We start from the raw sequence: 20,115 nt of genomic DNA on the forward strand, positions 1-20,115 counted from the left end.
AACCTAATATTTCTGTTAACAGACACCTGCTGCATTGAGAATAAATTATACACACGGTTTAGTTTTTGTTTTCTGCTTTTAGAATAAATCTAAACAAAGAAATATAAAAATCAATGATGTAAACTCTTTGCTATTGCTGGTATGTTGAGTTAATGAATTCCATATTGATTGGAATTACAAATTATAGCAGTTACAACATTATATAGTACTCACCAAGCCACATGCTTTATAGTATCAGACACAGGCGCCCAGGTTTAATACAAACATATTAAACATTAATGTATTCTGGGGCTGCTCTGCACACAACACAATTACTTTATTTCCCCAAGCAATGACATCCTCATTAGCAAAGCAAGTGGGTTTTCTTGACCAACTCTTCCACTGGCTTTCACTATATACCTTGACCGCGAATGGTTCATACACCATTATTTAACGCTCTGTAGGAAAATGTCATTGAGACATTTTGTGACTTGCTAATATCCAACACTGTTAATCGCCAAGGCAAATTGCTGGAATTTTTAAAAAATATTTAAAGTTAGACCTCATGCTTGATTTCACCACTGTGCTAAACTAAAGCTTGACATTAATGAAATTGGATTGAAAATACAATTCAATAATTTATACAATATACACTAATAAATGTTGGTTAAACCTTCTCAATGAACTGAAAATTAAAGTATAATTTTAGCTTGATAAAAAAAACATTAGATCACCGTTAGATTTCAAATCAGGTCGTCATCGTATTGATTAGTATTAGGTCAAAAGTTTAAATATTTATTTCGTCACTAGTTCGGTATGCATATTTCCCCCTAGTACAATACATCTTCAATAATGCATTCCATAATACCTCCGGATTCCAGGATCACTATCCACGAGCACGCTGGCAAATCGGTGGAAAAGAAACCCTCTCCACTTCACGTAATCCTCCTGGGCACACAAGGACAAAGCAGCGCACGAATGAACAGAAATTTAGACGTGCAAAATCTGAGATGCATAGTTTCCTCGTGTATCGCGTGCTGTACAAAGCATCTGGCATTATGCAGTACGAGTGTCTTAGCAACTGCTTGCTTTGTCAACAATGAACGAGGATGCTTATCAAAAACAGCTTAAAATAAAAAAGCACTTCAACAGACAAATTGGACAAAATCCAATTTGCATGGTGATTTTTTTTTCAAATGCATGTTGTTCTCCATAAGGGTTAATTCAACGACATGTAAAAATAGAACCCTAAAGCAAATACATGTACTTTGTAAGCGCTTTTTCTCACGAAAAAACAAGTACAACTCAGACTAACAGCCAAACTGAATAATTAAAAAGAGCCTGTGTAGCCTCAGCCAATAATGTACATGAAACACTAATTTACAATAGGTGACTATATACTGCTCTTTATTTACATAGCACCTATCATCTATCACATGTTTTTTTTCCCTCTTTCACTCATTAATTATTAAAGACAACAGTTAGCAGTGGGCATCGTCAGTGCGTTTACACTGGAAGCAGTTGTTAACGACGGGCGTTTGACGACAGATTGGATAAGACTATAAAGGTGACAGATAACATTAACTGTGCCTTTAAGGGTTTGGGGAGGGGGGTCAGCACCTGCAACAGGTTGGTTAAAAGGACGAGCGTCTGTCGGCGGATGAAAGGCTCCTCGTCCCGTAAACACGCCGAGATCTTGGAGATGTAGCGGTCTACCAGCGTGGTGTAGCGGATGCACAGGTCGCACATGATGATGATTACGTTGTTACGGATGGATATTTCTGGTGATATCTCCAGCTCTCGGGCCAGGGCTGGGATACACTTTTTGGCCAAGTCTTCATTCTGCAAACACAATTTCCCTAAATGCGCATACAAAAAAAGTGTATATATGGACATTAATGATCTCTTCAACGACGGTAAGTAGATGATTTACATTCAAGCGGAGCCAGAGTAAACATCTGCTGCCTCTCTTTCAAGGTCAAAATCTGCAAAACACATCTAGCAACTAGATTGTAACCTCATCAAAGAGGCTAGGATTTGTGTAATCATTGACAAGTTTCATATCTACATTTTGTGGTACACAAACTACTTTTGCATGGCTGTGGAGCATTATTAGTTATAATAAATATAACCATAACTCCCATTCTGCGTACCTACATATAAATAAAATATATAATCTCACCCTTATTAAAATGCATATGTTTTGGTAGTCTCCTTAATGTTTTACGTAAGGTTTTTAAATAAATATTCACTAGCTATGCGCTACACAATTATAAATTACGTAACAATAAGTACGCTGCTCATTATCGCTATTGCCCATACTTTGCCTATTAAATATCCTTCACAACACACATCAATGACATGAACAAAGGAAATCAACAACATCATTTCACAAGAACAGCTTGTTCTAAAAGAAGCCACGATTTTGTTCAGTGAATATAATTTTCCTTCAGGTATGGTACATACAGCCTTTTTATCGTAATCCAAGTGACACAGAATTTTAAGAAATTCCAGTTTAAATGAACTTTGTGCGAAAACAAATTGTTAGCAGTCAAACAGGCTGCTGCAACAAGTAATCACCAAATACTGTTGCCTAAATTTCATACATAACCAGCGTCAGACAATATACATATCAAGATTAGAATAATATGGTTCATCAAGCACCGCAAACTTGTTGGTCTATTCAAAATGATCAGAGTTCTCCCTCACCCAGAGTGATGAAGGCATGCGCCCGTACAATGGTAGGCATGCTGGAGCCGTGGAAGTGTGACAGTGCCTGAGATAACAGAATTGGCTGGCTGCTTGGGACGGCCGTTTCCTCGGACTCCCCTGCTGTCTCTCCTGTAACGGCAAACAAGGATTCACTGTTGTCACCAACGACGACGCAGCGGATGCTTTGCACAACACGTTTAATCACATCTGGCAAAATGTTCGCAAAGTAGGATGGCGCGGATTTATTTGAAACCTTGCTCAAGGTTCGGGGAGGCCAGGAGAGACTGCACAAGGAGGAAGATGCGCTTGTTGATGTTTCTTGGGGACAGTTGGGCCACCTCACCGAGTGTGAACACATAGCGGATCTGTAAAGGGCACACCATTACCGTCAATCAGTCACAAATCTAGGTCAGCAGTGCTTGTCCTAGGAATTGCCATTTTTATGTCTACGACACTAGTGCAACCAATTGTTAGGCCAATCAAGTAAACCCAATGCCATATTAAAAAGGTTTTGAATGATAAAAGCAAATGATCACTAATGGCCACTCTTCAGCTTCTAACATTTTATACAAGTTTAACCAAAATGAAAAATGTTCCATTAGATAATGAGCATGACAAATCGTTAATTATCAGAACTCATTTTATTATGAATTTTAACTATTTTAATACGTGTGCATATTATATAATAAAAAGGGCCAGAAAATGTAGTTATGAATGAGTTATTTCCATCTATAAACAAAGCCCAACTTTACTGGTTGGTCAACAGCATATTTGGCATCGATCTAGAAGCAAAACTGGAGTAAAAGCCATTGTGATTTTTTTAAATATATGACATCGGTAGACCAGGTGTAAACGTCCACTTTACAACCATCATTGGATTTTCTTTCCTGTCCCGTCATAAATCACATCAAGAGAAAGATGTTTTTTTTTTACACGAGGTGCGAACCCATATGGGGTGAATTTAATAGGTTACATCTGTGCCTCAAACTGCTTTTTTCACAAAATAAATCATAGGGTTGTTGTTTTTCCCCACTGACCTCCAGATCGACCTTAAGATCCAATATAGTACAGTAACTTTCAAGTACACCTCAATAACACAGGAAAAGTGTGCTATTTTGTGAGAACGCACTGTAAAAAACGTTGATAGCACGTAATTTATTGAATGCTTATTACCAAAGGGCAAACACTACAAGGGTAACTTAGTATCACATGAACAAGAAAAGGTGAGAGCACCTCCACAGGACACATGCAAGCATGCCACCCCCCCTTTACCAATACAAGGTTTAGTTTTTATTCCAAGAATGTAATAAAAATTAAACCAAAACCAAGACAGCAGATAGTATGCAATTCCCATTTGTCAGTGTAAAACGAAAATTAAGGGTCTAATAAATGAGGGAAGTTATATATTTTGGGAAAGCAGTGGTATGTACAGTGCTTAGCGCACTGGACTATGATCTCAGTAACCTGAGTTCAACTCCCAGTTATGGCTCTATCATCAGGGGTAACCTGTAATGATCAGTGTGAAGGTATAACAGCCCAATTTACCAACAAGTGTGGGCAGGCCTTCATCCAGTAGTGGATTGACAAAGGGCTGTATTTTGTTATTTACTGTTAATACATTATATTTTGATGTCAGCTATAAAAATAATCTTTAATTTAATTATCCAATGACAAAAACATCGCTACCCAGACCTTGCATTATGCTTGCATGTACATATGAATGTGCATGTACAATTGAAATATTTGAAAGCCTTAGCAATTTGCCTTTTGAGTCTTCAGAATCTATACACGCAGTCCAATTTCTTTCCAACATACACTAGCCCCAAGATAAATGCAGTTGTATATGCACCGTGCACTAGTTTCAATTGGATGTGAGCACTCAATTATATAATCAAGTCTTACAGTGGGCAGTAAGTTATGTTTGTACTTGAAACCTGACATTTTATAAGATGGGATTATCGACTGTCATTTCTCACCAGCTTGTCTTCGTGCATGCCAACCCTCCCGGTCTCAGTGAGCACTACTCTGGAAATGTAAGCATCACAGGCTTCGATGAGCTCCTTGCACCAAACGCTGACCTTTTTCTACACACGCACAAGGTAAAAGCAATGCTGTTACAACAATCTGGAAACCAAGACAAAAAATAGCAGCAAATTCTGTAAATGTAATAAGTAGATTTGCTCTATTTTCTAGTCCTTTGCCAACTTTAGATACCCTCTAATTGTCTATTGTTGGATGTGCTAAACTGCACTTAAAATACGAGCACAAGTCCCACCATGCTTATTAATATTATAATGGAACAGCTGTTATATACAAATGCCATTATGTACCATAGCGCTCTCCTGAGATTCCTGTTGAGCCCTACAAAGGTGGTCCAAGGTGGAGACAGAGGCAGTGATCACCTCCAGTGGGCAATCAAATGATCGTAACCTTTCCAGGAGGTTTTCTGCAGCAGAAAAACAATAAAAAATACATCACCCATAGGTGGCTCATTTTGCAAGCGTATTTCACATAACTGTCAGAATGAAATTTTTACAATTGCAAATTGTGCTACTCATACAAAATTTAGTTGTGGAGGTTAATATTTCATGGAAAAGTGCATACACTGCAAACCCGAGTTGTGAAACCAATACCACTTACCTATGAGCTGATGGCACCCGTCATTAGAAATATTCTTAGCCATGGTACCAATCACTGCCAGAATGTGACACATGGTACTGGGCATTACATCAGAATTCCTGAAAGGCAAATGTGAAGAGCTCAGGCAAAAGGAGTACATTTACATTCATATTAATTCATACAGAAGGGAAGACCACCACAGATGGCGTATTCAGAAAGCAAGGTCAAAAAGGCACACACCTGTGTACTTGGTCCCAGCATGCTAATATTTTAGTGCAGTTAATCTTGGGGCAGTGACCAGCTACCTTGGATAAGAGTAGCCAGGCAGCAGGGGCATGCTCTGACTGGACATGGGAGAGTAGTGCATTAATTAACGATGCACTGAAGGGATTCTTGGTAGCCAGCATATGGCAAGCTTTCCCGAGGTACGAGCTGTGGTGGGATACACGGACATGATGGTCAAACATTAAAATTGGCATAAAATAGTTATATTCAAAAATCTGGTCTCAAAAGGGAAAAAAATATATCACCACATTCCATCCTACATACTTTATAAGCCACTTTACATATATTTTATTTACAAGCTACTATTTTATTTACAAGCTACTTTTTAAAGGCTAACGAACCCAAAACATAGAGGTTCTAGCAGCAATTAATATATTCCTGACATTACTCCAAAAGTACATTCTTCTCTAGAGAAATGCAACTCACACCAATTCCTGATGCTCTGGAATGACCAACATGTCAAGAATGTCCCACGCGCGTTTGTGGGAGGGGTCGTGGTTGCTCGAGCCTCCGGTGCCCGTTTGCTTCTCTTTCACGTTCTTAAGAATGACCTCGTCGAGATACTCCAGCACTTTCTCCTGAACAGACGTCTCTCGGTCTATGACAGCTGGCAGTAGACCCTTGAGCCAGGCGCGAAGTAGCGTTCCATTCTCTGGGTGGCTCTGTTCAAAGCCACGAAGGCATTACCATGGTAAAGTAGTTGTTATGGAACACTGTAATACATGAGCAATATACCAATGGCAAAAAAAATGTCATCACCTTTATAAACGTTCCTCTATGCACAGCAATTCAAAGTTGAAAGCTTTCCATTAGTGTTGCGAACATGTCTTTAGTTTTGACCGTCCAACAAAAGCATAATAAGTAAACTTTTAGAAATGGAATAAAAAATAAGTTACTCAATACCACGGCATTCTTGTGATTCATTAATAGGATGGTTGTTTCATGGGTTTAAATATGACGGCTAGAGCACACACCTTCAGGAGATTAGTTAGTGAAAGCAGTGCTTGCTTTCTGACAGAGAGTGCCGGATCATGACATCGATCCACCAGGCAGGCCAGGTCCACATCTGTCAACGGCAAGATGCCGTGTTGCAACATCCCCTCCAGCACCTAACAAGTGTGGAAAGATATTTAAAATTCGTTTATTAACCTACCCCTCTATTGTTGGTGGCATCACAAATTTATACAAACAAAACAAGCAACCAATGCATTTCTGTAACAGAATTCAATATTGAGAAAGTATTCTTTCAAAACAAAGGTTACAATTCCAGTAATGGATTTATAATATGATACTGCTACTTATTGAACATTAACTTGAAAAGATTATTATAATGGTAGTTATTATTTATCACAAGAACAAACAAAAGTAATCTGTAATATTCACGTTATGCAATACCTGTAATGCTGATTTCCTGACACCGGGTTTTTCATCTGCTGTTCGTTCCTTCAGCATGGACAAAACTTCTTGACCTATAGTATAGCACAAAACAATATAGTAAGATTTACAAAGCATTATTGAGCAACTACATAATCAAATACTGTATACAAGGACATGCACATTATGAAATCACTGGACATAAGGACGAGCTATTCATTTTGAAGGTGAAATTGGAGGTAATGGACAGGGAAATCCAGGGAGAAACATACTTTGGGTGCATAAAGGTAGAAATAAAAACACCTAGGATTGATGAAGATGGTCAGTCAGAGGAAAAAAAAGCCTTAAACCAACGGAGAGGAAGTCTGCTGAAAGCCAGAGGGATCCTGAAGACAATAGGGGTGATTGAAAATAACAGGAATTAACTCTCATTGAAAGAAAGTCATCTGAAAATGTTGACAGGACTTGGTTGCTGCAGGACGGCAATGGGAGGAGAAAGAAGTGACATGAGGTAGAGGAGGTAGGCAGGAGTCGGTCTAAACGGAGGACATTGGTAATGGAAAACTTAAAATTGAGCCAGTATTGGAATGGGAGCAAGTGGAGGGTTCTGAGATTTGCATTGATGAAGTTTAATATACAGGAGCAGCTGAAGTCAAAAACAGGTGTTCTGGATAATTTCCAGTTTGTAGGGGGAGAAAATTTGGGATTTAATACAGATCATGAAAAGGGCAGATGCAAACATAAGAATGGAGGTGGTTTGAGTATGGAGGAATAATTTATTAGGTAGTGGCCTTTAACAATAATTGGTGAAATCAAGCTGTGAGAAATTGACCTCAGGTTTGGAATTATAAAGGAGTAAGGTTATGGGAGATGGGAGTATATGGCAATATAAAGGAACCACACAATGTAATATGTTGCTCAAATGATGTAATTTCTATTTGCATAAAAAATTTGACATGCAGTAACAGTAAAAAATATAAAGGTGAGCTTTACCATATGGAAGTGTCTCATTGCCCAGGTCTGTGATTTCAATCGTTTTTAAAGCCCCCACTGTACGTGCTGTTGAGCATGAGAAAAAACATGCAAAAAATATGTAACATAACATTCCAACAATTCCTTATCTGAAATGTATTTAAAAAATAACTCGTATAAAAACAAGAAACTCTAAATACTTATTTTGAATGTACAATTGGTCAACAGTTATATGTGTATACATGTAGCAATGTGTTTTTCTATGCTTAGAGGTAACACTTACTCTTGCTGTTACTTTTCTCAACACATTGAGATGTGTTAGTTAAATTTGCTGTGCCAAGAGAGTTGTCGGTTACATTGAAGCCCGCAGCACACATCGTTGTGTATGAGGTCAGTCGATAGGGTCCTTAAGACATCAAGGCAAATCAACAAGAACCAAATATTTTTCAGATATATACACAGTCCAAGATGGGTAAATTAAAAAAAAATCTGTTATTTTACTATCCTTCAGAGTAATTAAATGTTTTGGCCAACTGGCCTTATTCTGGAAATGCAGGTTTTAAGTCAAGGTGCAAGACATCAGCTTGAGTGTAAATTATGGACTCATTGAGGTGCAATGATTCAGACTTTTGAATGCATTCCAGAAGTTAACGTTGAGATTGTCTTCCTGAATTGAAATTTTCGGTTTGCAAAAAGAGATCAGGGGATCTAAGAGTTAGTGGCTTATACATGTTGTGAATTATTTATTGATTTACGCTTCTCACCAGGAAAGTCTCACCTAGCCACAATAATTTTTTTAAGATGAGTCGTGCATAGTTTTTTGCAGTACAGGTGATATTGCCATGTGTAATCCCAATTGAGTAATTTGTAGGTAATCTTTCAGATTTGGAATGCTTGGTCAATACCAGTTACATTATGGTTGTCATAGATATGGTAATAAACCAGAGGAAACTCATGCTGAACAAACAAACTCCACAGAGGATGGCCCCAGTTGGTAATCAAACCAAGAACCTTTTTCTGTGAGGCAAGGTCCTGAGCTAGTCTACAGCCTAATAGGAATGTGAATGTGAATAGGCCCCTTCAAAAAAAATATAAAAAGACCTGTACAATACTCTTTGGTTCTATTGGGTAAAGTCACGTAGGTGAAAATAAAATAACAAAAAATCACGACGTTTCGGCCACAACACAAGCGGTGAAAGGACGAGACTGTCTGGAAAACAGCGCTGGAGTGGAAGAAGCCACGCTTAGATCACGACCTTTAAGCTGTGTGAGAAGAAAAGGCCAAGTGCCTTGACAAAGGAATTAGCATATAATTTAGCATTGAAATGGCTCATTGAAATAGCTAAGTTAAAGTATACACATCCACAGAGGTACCCCTTGACAAAGGAATTAGCATCGAATTTAGCATTGAAATAGTTGAGTGATTAGCTTGTAACTGGTCACAGAAATAGCTATGTTAAAGTTAGAGCATATATATTCACCGAGGCACCTAGTACTCATCAAACAGGAGAATTTAGCGAAACACAACTACGCTCGGACATCGGACCTGTGTGCGAGCAAACAAGGTGTTCTGACAAAGAAATTAGCATAAAAATTAGCATTTGATTGGCGGATTTTAGGAAAGAGGTGGTGTACGTGCCGGTGGACTCGCAGTTTGGCGCGGGGGGGAAAGGGGGGAGGGGGGAGTTTACCTATTGATGGTGTGAAAAGGGGGAATTTTTAAGAGCTGCGAAAGTTTGGGGTACCACTACTTGAAAAATATACTGTACCATTGAAATTAGTTTAATGTTTAGTTCGATTTAGAACATCTTTCCAATGGTTGCTTAATTTGAAACCATCCTCTCGGTTGAAATTGTGTCTGTGTTTGTAGATCTGAATTGCTTCATGAACAAATCTCTGATAAAAGCCCGTGGGTTTGCAAAGAACCTTGGTATCGGAGAAAATTATATCGTGATCCCCCACAGCGTTGTAACAGTGATCAGCCACGGCAGAAGAATTCGTTTTGCCGTGTTTCAAATCTGATGTGCTCGCGAATTCGGTCAGAGACATGTCGCTTTGTCTCACTGATGTAGCAATCACCGCAGGTACAACTCAATTTGTAAACCCCGGGGTACTGTAAATCAGGAATGACATCCTTCACGGATGGGATCAGATCACGAATTTTGTGTACTGTATTGAACCGGACCTGGATCTTGTGTTTGTTTAGAATTTTGGAAATCTTTTCAGTAACGCCTGCTATATATGGAAGTGTGATGGTTTTGACCGGAGTATCAAGTGGTTGTTTCTGTATGGAGGTTCTTTGCAAACCCACAGGCTATTATCAGAGATTTGTTCATGAAGCAATTCAGATCTACAAACACACACAATTTCAACCGAGAGGATGGTTTCAAATTAAGCAACCATTGGAAAGATGTTCTAAATAGAACTAAACATTAAACTAATTTCAATGGTACAGTATATTTTTCAAGTAGTGGTACCCCAAACTTTCGCAGCTCTTAAAAATTCCCCCTTTTCACACCATCAATAGGTAAACTCCCCCCTCCCCCCTTTCCCCCCCGCGCCAAACTGCGAGTCCACCGGCACGTACACCACCTCTTTCCTAAAATCCGCCAATCAAATGCTAATTTTTATGCTAATTTCTTTGTCAGAACACCTTGTTTGCTCGCACACAGGTCCAATGTCTGAGCGTGGTTGTGTTTCGCTAAATTCTCCTGTTTGATGAGTACTAGGTGCCTCGGTGAATGTATATGCTCTAACTTTAACATAGCTATTTCTGTGACCAGTTACAAGCTAATCACTCAACTATTTCAATGCTAAATTCGATGCTAATTCCTTTGTCAAGGGGTACCTCTGCGGATGTGTATACTTTAACTTAGCTATTTCAATGAGCCATTTCAATGCTAAATTATATGCTAATTCCTTTGTCAAGGCGCGTGGTCTTTTTCTTCTCACACAGCTTAAAGGTCGTGATCTAAGAGTGGCTTCTTCCACTCCAGCGCTGTCCTCCAGACAGTCTCGTCCCTTCACCTGATGAAGGCCGCTTGTGTTGTGGCCGAAACGTCGTGATATTTTGTTATTTTATTTTCACCTACGTGACTTTACCCAATAGAACCAAAGAGTATGGATCCTAGCAGTCACGAAAGCTTTAAATCTAGGACCTGTACAATGTTTATCATGCATTCCTGCATGTGTCAATGGGGCCATTATGGTTGTCAGCTGTGTCAAAATGAGACTCCCCTCTGCCTCGGTGGGAGTATTAACAATAAAATAAACAATAGACTCCAAAGGGTCATGTCAAACAGGGGCTTTCCATGAACATAATATTCAGATCCTGGAAATAAAAACTTGTATATCAGAGGAAATCTGCATATTTACTTCTGAAATGGAATCTCATCTTCATGTGCTGTTAACTCATTTCACCTCAGCAAGTCCATTATTTACAATCTGACACTCACCCCACCTACGCTCTACAATAATGTATACTGAATATTCTATAACCCTCAATACTTCCTGATTTATGCAGTCAGTTGGCCGACACATCAATCACTTTCCTCTCAGTGACAGTATTTTATAAACCAATCTATATTTTCTGTATTATTTCACAAAAGTAGTCATTTATCTGTAACATGTATGGCATTCGGGAAAGTTTCCATAAACACTCTAATTCTGAAACATTATTAAAGGTCACCAATTTATGAAGAGTAGAGACAAACACCCTTTACAGCTGGGAAATTTTTTTTTTCACAAATTGTGGTAGGACCAATGGCGGAGCCAGGGTTTTCAGGTCGGCGGGGGGCAATCCCTCCAGCAATGAAAAATGATAGAAGTTGTTAGTAAGTAAGGACTTGTCCCTTGCTTTTTATTCGACGCGTGTGCGGCGATGGCGCCGCCATCGATCGAGAGTCGAATTCGAACTGTGTGTGATCGGCATCGCGCTCGCTGAAGGTGAATGCCTTCAGGGAAGTCGTGTACTGTATACACAACTGCGCACAATTCTGTGAGTCACTTATAACTGCTTTTCCGTTACTTATTGCCAATTATGGACTCAGACTTGTCCTATCATCTCATAGAGTCCCTGGCACATAATATGTTACAAAGTGGCAGTGGGGGTCGCAAAATGCCGATTTATTACCAATAAATCCCAATGATCCGATCGAAATTAGGGATTTCGATCGGATCATTGGGGGGCACGTGCCACCCCACCCCCACAATATTGCGACTTCGGAATTTAATTTGGCTTTGAATGGACTAGCGAGGTATTTAGCAGATTCTTATTCATGACAATTCGATAATGAAATTTTTTTGTGAATGACATTTCACAACTAAAAGTTATATATTCCATTCAGTATTTCAAAAGAAATTAACAATGCCAATCTCAAGCATTGTACTTTTTGACGATAATAGGATGCAATACACTCTAAACAATGCTCACCTCCCTGCACGATCTCGTGCACACACTCCACAGCGGTGCTGCCATGCTGATTCAGGCTCTTGGCTAGGGCAGACAGGGCCTTGGCACGCACAGTGGACATGCGGTCGCAGCAGCGACGCACCACAGTGCTATGCATCAGGAACTTGTGTGAAAAAAACCTGAGGCGCCCAGCAGACACGGTACTGTCCGCCTCTCGCTCTGGGCAATCCAGAAGCTCCAAAATGACGTCCAGTGCAAACACGCGGTAGCCCACCTGCACAAGGCGAACAGCAGATATGCTATTTTTCACAACATCTGTTAAGGTATGCCATTTACAAATGCATATACCTGGATTAATTAGTACGCTCCTAGGGTCTTCTGCCCATGTCCTGCCACAACAGTGATATGTTTATCCAGTATAGGGCACTTGATATAGCCCGGTCTATAGCCCTAGTAAGGTCAGAGGGTAAGAAGCTACAAATGAACAGAATTTTGTCAAAGTGTTTGTTTTAATATCCACATTTCCAACTTGCAAAAATACTTGTAATACTCTAGAACATTATTCCTATTTTAGCTGCTCACACATTCTGAAAAGAACCATTATTAGACTGTCAAGTTTTAATAACTCTTCATTTACAACAGTCAAATGTCGCATGATTATTACAATTTGAACATGGTCACGAAATTACATTGCTGACACCGTGAAAGCTAAATGTATCCTTTCAGTTATCACCTTGGCATTCTGCGAATATTTGTAGAGCCACTCAATGAATTCCGCATAAGCTGAGCTGCTCATGCAGTCCAATAGCTTGCACACCGCTTGTGCTGCATGACCCCGGTAATCTGCTTTGTCTGGGACCTGACAGCAGACAACAGCAGCACCATTTATAATGAGAAAAAGTTACAATAAGCATATCTTGATTTGAAGCTTGCGTGATTGCAGGAATCCATACTCTTTGGTTCTTTTGGTAAAGTCACGAAGGTATAAAATAAAATAAATCACAATCACATTTTATTTTATACCTACGTGACTTTACCGAAAGAACCAAAGAGTAAGCATATCTTATTTTACTATTAAAATATGAGGTACAATACCTTAACACAAATGTGCTGTAGAAGGATCCGGAGGAGTGGAATACACTTTTCACCAACTTCTTTGACCAAATGACTGCAAACACATACATGTACATCGTTGTACCTTTTGAACACACATTTTTGTGACTTGACCATGTAAATGCAAGAGATGTCTGAGAAAGGGTTATTACTCTAAACACTCAAGTACAATGTAATGATCGCTGATAAGCAATGCATTTACAATGAGTGCAATTATATTATTGGTATACATACCACACAAACTTTAGCGTTTGGTTTCTCAAGGTGACTGCATACTGTGGAATAAAAGCCAGCACCAGATTTGCACGTGCTTCCCCGCCCACCATGAGGATGTGGTTCAACAGCCGATGAAAAACATTTCGTAGAACCTAAGGAAACACCAAAGTAATTCAAAGACTGGGTGGTCAAACAGTTTGTAGAAATAACAGATAGTCCACTAAATACACATATTTAGATACTGCAGTTCTAACAAGATGTGTCAGTGTACATTGGTATCATAAGTGTACCTCATCTTTGGAGCCATGGGAGCTAGTGCAGAGTGCTTTCAGGTTGAAATACGCAAGCTCTGCCAGTGAGTGGGCCTGGCTTGCGCTTCTAAAAATAAGATAAAAAAAATTTTTTTTACAAAAACTGTATCATTGGATTAAACATAAAATAAATATGTGACCCAGAAAATTGGAGATAACACTTACACGTTTAGTGCGAAGTCAATTTTCTGAGAGTGGCTGTTTTGTTTGGTTAGCTCCACAAGGACCTGCGGCACAAAACTATTCATCATTACTTCTGCACTTGAAAGGTATCAAAAGCCTTGAACGAGAATCAATATGTCAACAGCACAAACATGGTGAATTGTAACTGTAAAAAAAAACAATGTAAAAAATATCCACTTGGAACATGCAGCCTTATTGTAATTATCATTAATTTAAGTATGCTTGTGCGCCTCATAAAACAATGTGGATTAAAATAATATATGCAATGCTGCTATACATGCCGGAAATGGTCAGTTTTAATATGCACTACGAAATCGACGCACGTACATTGCACGACAAACTCTTTAGGGAGGGGGGGGGAAAAAACTCCAATCAATCACATTCATATTAAATCCACGTGCATACAAACCCCAAGGAGCTGCTAGACGGGTCAGTACATGGGCGGGCGAGCACGCACCTGAATGCAGTGTCCGACGCACTGCGGGTTCCCTTTAAGCGAGAACACGGAGAGCAGGCAATGCAGGGTTTTCAGCAGCAAGCACGCCACATCATGCAGCCGCTCAACATTCTGTCCTGTGAGTGCCACCTCCTCGGCCTCCTCATCATCGTCCTCATTCTCCAACGCATCGTGCACCTATAGCGATCAACCAATAGTTGGCATGTAAAGGTTAACCCTCGCCCCCAGCCATTCAAAGAATAATCAAGATTTGGAGCGGTTATTCCATTTAAGAAACGATAGTGCTATTTCAACTGCCTCATTTGCATTGTTTTTTTGCCTCTTTTGTACAGTTTTGTTTGCTCCACTATAACAAACCTAATATCATATTCATGGTTCTTTCGGTATAGTCACGTAGAAGGGAAACAATAAAATAATTAAAATATAAAACAATAAAATTCTCACGACGTTTCGACTGCAACACAAGCAATCATCATCAGTCGAAACGTCGTGAGAATTTTATTGTTTTATATTTTTATTATTCCCTTTCTACGCGACTTGACCGAAAGAACCAAGAATATGAATCCCTGCAGTCACGAAAGTTTTAAATCAAAATCTAATATCATGAAGATCATCTAAATGCTATTCCAAACCACCAGTGGGCTGAAATAAACATTTTTTTTTACAAAACTCAATAAAATAAAGTTCTCTCTGCAAATGGAAAAGGAAAATTCTATTTATAAATGCTGTCAAAGCTGCATGAAATGGTGATAATATATTATAATGCACTAAATAATGAAAGTCAAAATTCAGATGTGCTTCAATGTTGATTAAAACCTATGAACTGGAAAGTAAATAACCTTGCATTTATTATTTGCCAATTAAATTTCAATTATTTAAGATTTTTAATAAGTATGTTGGGCAAATAGACAATTACAAAACTACCTGAATAAATCCATTCAATACGTTTGTACTAAGCCAATTTATGCACTGATTTCCCCTGATAGAGTAGTTAGGCAAATTTAATAAGACATAACCAAAAGTTTTGTGGATATCAAATTAGTTAGTTTTTCCTTTTTATGAAATATTCACGATGTCTTCGTTGAAGTCAAACTGCAAATAAATTCTGTAAAATGCATTGCCCTTACCCATTTACTGTGCAGCAAAGCATGTTGTAAAAACCAGCATAAAACAAATCAATTAACAATAAACGTAAGCATGTTTCAGTTGACAGGCATAGAGGGTGCCATGCATGCAAATTCTTACCTCCTCCTCCAAGCGTGGCTGCTTGGCCTTGCGCCCTCTCCCTGTGGCTGATTGACTGCCCTTGAGTGGTGCACTTTTTAGTTTCCGTTTACCATGTGATGTCTGTGGGAGGACTTTTTGAGCCACAGCGACACATTTGTCAAAAAGCACCGGATGAAAGACCTTGTGTGCTATGCTGCCTGTGAACACAAACAAATACGGGAGATGCCATTATTTCAAATACAAAGCGTAAAATCTACAGCCTCACATGTTTTAACGCTGCACTAACAAATATGCTTTAAGAAAACAATTCAGCAGGTACAGTCAAACCTTGGATTGCGAGCATAATTCATTCCGGAAACGTGTTTGTAATCCAAAGCACTCGTATATCAAAGCACTTGTATATCAGTTGTGATCACGTGACGCTCAGCAGACAAAGCGTATACGTACTACTCGTATTGCAAGACCTCACTCGTTTATCAAATTAATATTTATTTAAAAAAATTTCTCGTCTTGCAAAACACTCGAAGACCAAGTTACTCGCAATCCAAGGTATTACTGTAGTACCAATTGTATTTCAGCAGCAATCAATTGTAGAACTGCCCTTAATAAAGTCTTAATAAAATAAAGTCTTAATAAAATAAAGTCGTACATTTTATATACAAAAATTCAGTAACATGCCAACCACAATGCTAACAACCCCAGTGGAATTTACCAGGGATCTCCAGCAGGAGAAAGTAAACACATGCAGCCTTCATAGCGAGTATGCGCTGCTGGAAGGAAGAGGTCTGCTTCTGGCCACTGTTAACAAAGTGATGAAGTATGGCGATCAGATTTTGATGAGAAATACGCTTCTCATAAAGGAAGCTCCAAATACTCTGAAAAAAAGAAATAACCAGAGGTCACGTAAGTATACTGTATAGTCCAATCAGTAAACATACAAGAGATTATACAACTACATTTTTACTGATCATTTGTGTCTTTCCTACTAAAAGCATTCCTATCATTGACACAGGCAGGTATACTGCAGCAAGGGGAAAACCGTATAACCAAATGATTACATTCATAATATAATTACAATGTAAAAAAAATATATACGATTCAGTTTCATTTATTTGGTATAGCCCTGTGAGCCATTCGGCTCTTGAATCGGATGCAACCGCAATAAACAAAAACATGAACAAGAAAACATCTTAAAGTGACTATGTGACTGTGCAAACAGAAAATCCAGGTTTCAAACATGCTTGTCAAGCCACTGCTGGATGTAGGCCTCCCCATGCCTGCCACAGAGGGTTGTTTGACCACACTTTACAACACTGGTCAGTGCGGTTTGGCGAGGAGGTTAGGACCAGTTCAGAAGCAATCCGACACCGATGTTAGGCGTGGCTAGAAATCAAACTAACATTGCCAAGTTCAAAGATGAGCTTGTAAACAACTGCCGCTCGACCACAACAAAGTAATAAAACAAACTCATTCAAAGAAACATGGACCCCTTATTTAAATCAACTGCTGGAATCGGGCCTCCTGACACCACATGGATGGTGAGGGATATTTTACCATTTTGGTCAGTGCAGATTTAAGTTCGCAAGACCAAATGTGGGAGCAGCAGAGAAGTACAATTCAATAATGGATTTAGCTGCACTACCCACTACCCCAAACCACGTAGCCCCACAGTCTACAACACTCATCATTATGCATTGTCGCCCATCCAAGCACTCTCCGTTTTGCTTCAGTTATCCAATGGTATGGCACCTATTCCGAGTAAGCTGGTCGTAAGTTCACAGGAACATCACTGTCAATAAATGTGACAATTTAAAACAACTTTGCACTGGGTATTAAGCATTGGTTATTACTTCAGCATCCTCCTGTGCATGTGCCACATTCTCCAAGCGCAGATGCAACTGGTCAAATGCATCAACACCCCTGGCCAAAACCTCCTCTTCCAGCCAGCCCTCCAGTGGCACTGTATCCGTGAAGTCTTGCTCCCATACTCCATCTGCCCATTCTGGAAGTTGCCAAGAATAAAAAGAACAAACATTTATTGCATTAATTTTTACTGTGAATTGCCAAGAGGCACAGCCAACATAAAACTCAAAAGCGATAGCATAAGATAACGCACGGGCTAAGAATGTGGGATTAAGGGTAGATTATGGTCAGTGAGGAAAAATAGCTGGTTGGATGTTCACGATTAGTTATTGGTAGGGCCAGCATTTGGTAGACTTGTGCGCTGCATATACTGTACAAACCGCTTGTGGCAATTTCAGTTATTGGACGCTTTTCGTTTCTGTTTAAAGATCTTCATGGTTGCATCATCACCCTCAAGTGTGTGACTGACCGCGAGTAACATATAGTATTCGTCACTAAACACGTTAACCAAAACTTGGCAGAATTCGTGGCAACTCGAGGAGGCGAACACAGGCGTGTGCAATTGTAGCCCCCAAAACGGTGTGCAGTGCATGGACACACATCAATGCCAATACTAAGTAAAGTTGGGAGAGGGAGAGAAGGGAATAGGAGCCCAAGAGACATAGCAGAGACATGAGCTACAACGAGAAACATGAAGACAGCCAGGAATATAAATGGATACACAAGACACATGGCGATACACAAAGCGAAACTAAAATAAATATCCTGAGACGGGTAAATATGTCAACGGTACTGACAATTACAGCAGCGCTGTCAGACGACGTAACGATTGAATTGTGATTACAATTGATTAGGAATAACACAATTACAATTGTAATTTACGTCAAGTCTGCGGGGCAGTGAATCGCACAAAAAAACATCATCCGCCGTGATATCGTCGGTACGCACCTCCAATTAGCACGGTTGGCTACGTACGGTGCGAAAGAAGTTCAACATACATCACCAGGGTTGCTTGTGGCAAGGCAATGTTGCACAGCGAGAACGGATATAGACAGAAAAAAGGTGACGGGCACAAAAGACACGACACACACGAGGACATGTGCAAAGAAACGCACACACACAGAGAGAAAGACGAGCACACAGACACGAGAGGCAAGTAGGAAAGACTCCCCCCTCCCACACCCACCCCTATAGGAACATCTTCGCGCACACCCCAACAATGAACCGAAGTTCAATTAACCCAGCTGGCCAGTTAAGCGATTCCCTTAAGTGTCGCGAGTCACTCATGAGCGACGCGATTTAAGGCGCAATAGTAAATCCGTTGGCCGGAGGCCTATTCCGAGGCCTAGTCGGATCCCCATTGACCTCGGATGCATCCTTGCCCTCGCCTAAATAAAAACCAGCTCCCGCCAAACCGGAGCGCCGAAACGCTTGTGGGCCCGCGGCTTCGTCTCATCCCCGCCCGCCCCTCACCGCTGCTGACGCTCTCCACCTTCAGCGCCTGGAAGGCGTTGAGGAGGGCGCCGAGTGCCATGCTCTCTCCACCGCTGGAGTTTGGATGTTTTGTTTATTTTCCTTCCTTCCCCGTGAGCCGCTGATTCTGAATCCCCCGCCAAGGCCGAGCCGGGGCGCGCAGTGCGCATGCGCGAGTGACGCGACGCGCGCGTTAATTCAAACGTTGGGGAAGGGGTGAGGGGTGGGGGGGGAAGGGGTGAGGGGAGGGGTGGGTGGGGGGGTGCAACGGTCGCGCACGCGACGACGACGACAACAACAACACACGCGGGTGGGGGTGTGGGGGGGTGTGGCGCGTGCTCGCCCCCCCTAGCAGCTCATTGGTCCCACGGTCAGCCACTCGCATTGGGGGCCTCGCTCCTGTTTAAATTCAAACCGTTGGGGTTGATGTTTTGATGGCGTTATTGGAGCCTGAGCCCAATGAGGAAGAACACAAACAGTGGTGGTTGGTGGTTGGCCCGTTGCTTCTCAACATTTTTTTAGTCATACCACCCCCCCCACCCCAACTTGGCCGACCCAACGTGGTTCTGAGAAATGTGTGAATAGTGAACGTCAATATCTTAACAGCGTTCATTGAAGCTCTGTGGATGTGTAGGCCCTTACTTTAACATCTATTTCTGTGACCAGTCACAAGCTAATCCCTTAGCTATTTCAATGCTAAATTACTAGTTGCCTCTGTGGATGTATAGGTTTTGACTTTAACATAGCCATTTCCGTGACCAGTCACAAGCTAATCCCTCAGCTATTTGCACAAGCTAATCTCTTAGCTATTTCAATGCTAAATTACTAGTTGCCTCTGTGGATGTGTAGGTTTTGACTTTAACATAGCCATTTCCGTGACCAGTCACAAGCTAATCCCTCAGCTATTGATATGTAAACCC

General features: G+C 40.4%; 1 protein-coding gene across 3 annotated transcripts in view; it reads right to left on the reverse strand.

Moving 5' to 3' along the window:
* NCAPD3 (non-SMC condensin II complex subunit D3) overlaps positions 1 to 19,384 on the reverse strand; it is a 28,727-nt gene extending 9,343 nt beyond the window's left edge. For all 3 annotated transcript variants that reach the window (XM_032979599.2, XM_032979610.2, XM_032979592.2), the window contains exons 1-24: positions 19,196 to 19,384; positions 17,710 to 17,861; positions 16,572 to 16,734; positions 15,878 to 16,056; positions 14,633 to 14,809; positions 14,158 to 14,219; positions 13,972 to 14,059; positions 13,700 to 13,833; positions 13,448 to 13,520; positions 13,086 to 13,211; positions 12,374 to 12,626; positions 8,225 to 8,347; positions 7,963 to 8,028; positions 6,991 to 7,064; positions 6,570 to 6,704; positions 6,022 to 6,257; positions 5,551 to 5,742; positions 5,332 to 5,429; positions 5,022 to 5,137; positions 4,668 to 4,775; positions 2,945 to 3,056; positions 2,689 to 2,820; positions 1,600 to 1,838; positions 848 to 927 (exon numbers count right to left, since the gene is read on the reverse strand). In XM_032979599.2, the coding sequence (XP_032835490.1) occupies positions 848 to 927; positions 1,600 to 1,838; positions 2,689 to 2,820; positions 2,945 to 3,056; positions 4,668 to 4,775; positions 5,022 to 5,137; positions 5,332 to 5,429; positions 5,551 to 5,742; positions 6,022 to 6,257; positions 6,570 to 6,704; positions 6,991 to 7,064; positions 7,963 to 8,028; positions 8,225 to 8,347; positions 12,374 to 12,626; positions 13,086 to 13,211; positions 13,448 to 13,520; positions 13,700 to 13,833; positions 13,972 to 14,059; positions 14,158 to 14,219; positions 14,633 to 14,809; positions 15,878 to 16,056; positions 16,572 to 16,734; positions 17,710 to 17,861; positions 19,196 to 19,256 (3,179 nt within the window). In that variant the 5' untranslated portion in view covers positions 19,257 to 19,384. The remainder of the gene's footprint in view (positions 1 to 847; positions 928 to 1,599; positions 1,839 to 2,688; positions 2,821 to 2,944; positions 3,057 to 4,667; positions 4,776 to 5,021; positions 5,138 to 5,331; positions 5,430 to 5,550; positions 5,743 to 6,021; positions 6,258 to 6,569; positions 6,705 to 6,990; positions 7,065 to 7,962; positions 8,029 to 8,224; positions 8,348 to 12,373; positions 12,627 to 13,085; positions 13,212 to 13,447; positions 13,521 to 13,699; positions 13,834 to 13,971; positions 14,060 to 14,157; positions 14,220 to 14,632; positions 14,810 to 15,877; positions 16,057 to 16,571; positions 16,735 to 17,709; positions 17,862 to 19,195) is intronic.
* Positions 19,385 to 20,115: the final 731 nt, after the last annotated feature.

This window comes from Petromyzon marinus, chromosome 3 (genome assembly GCF_048934315.1).
Source record: "Petromyzon marinus isolate PM22_M1 ecotype Great Lakes invasive population chromosome 3, UKy_Petmar_22M1.pri1.0, whole genome shotgun sequence".
Classification (NCBI taxonomy): Eukaryota; Metazoa; Chordata; class Hyperoartia; order Petromyzontiformes; family Petromyzontidae; genus Petromyzon; species Petromyzon marinus.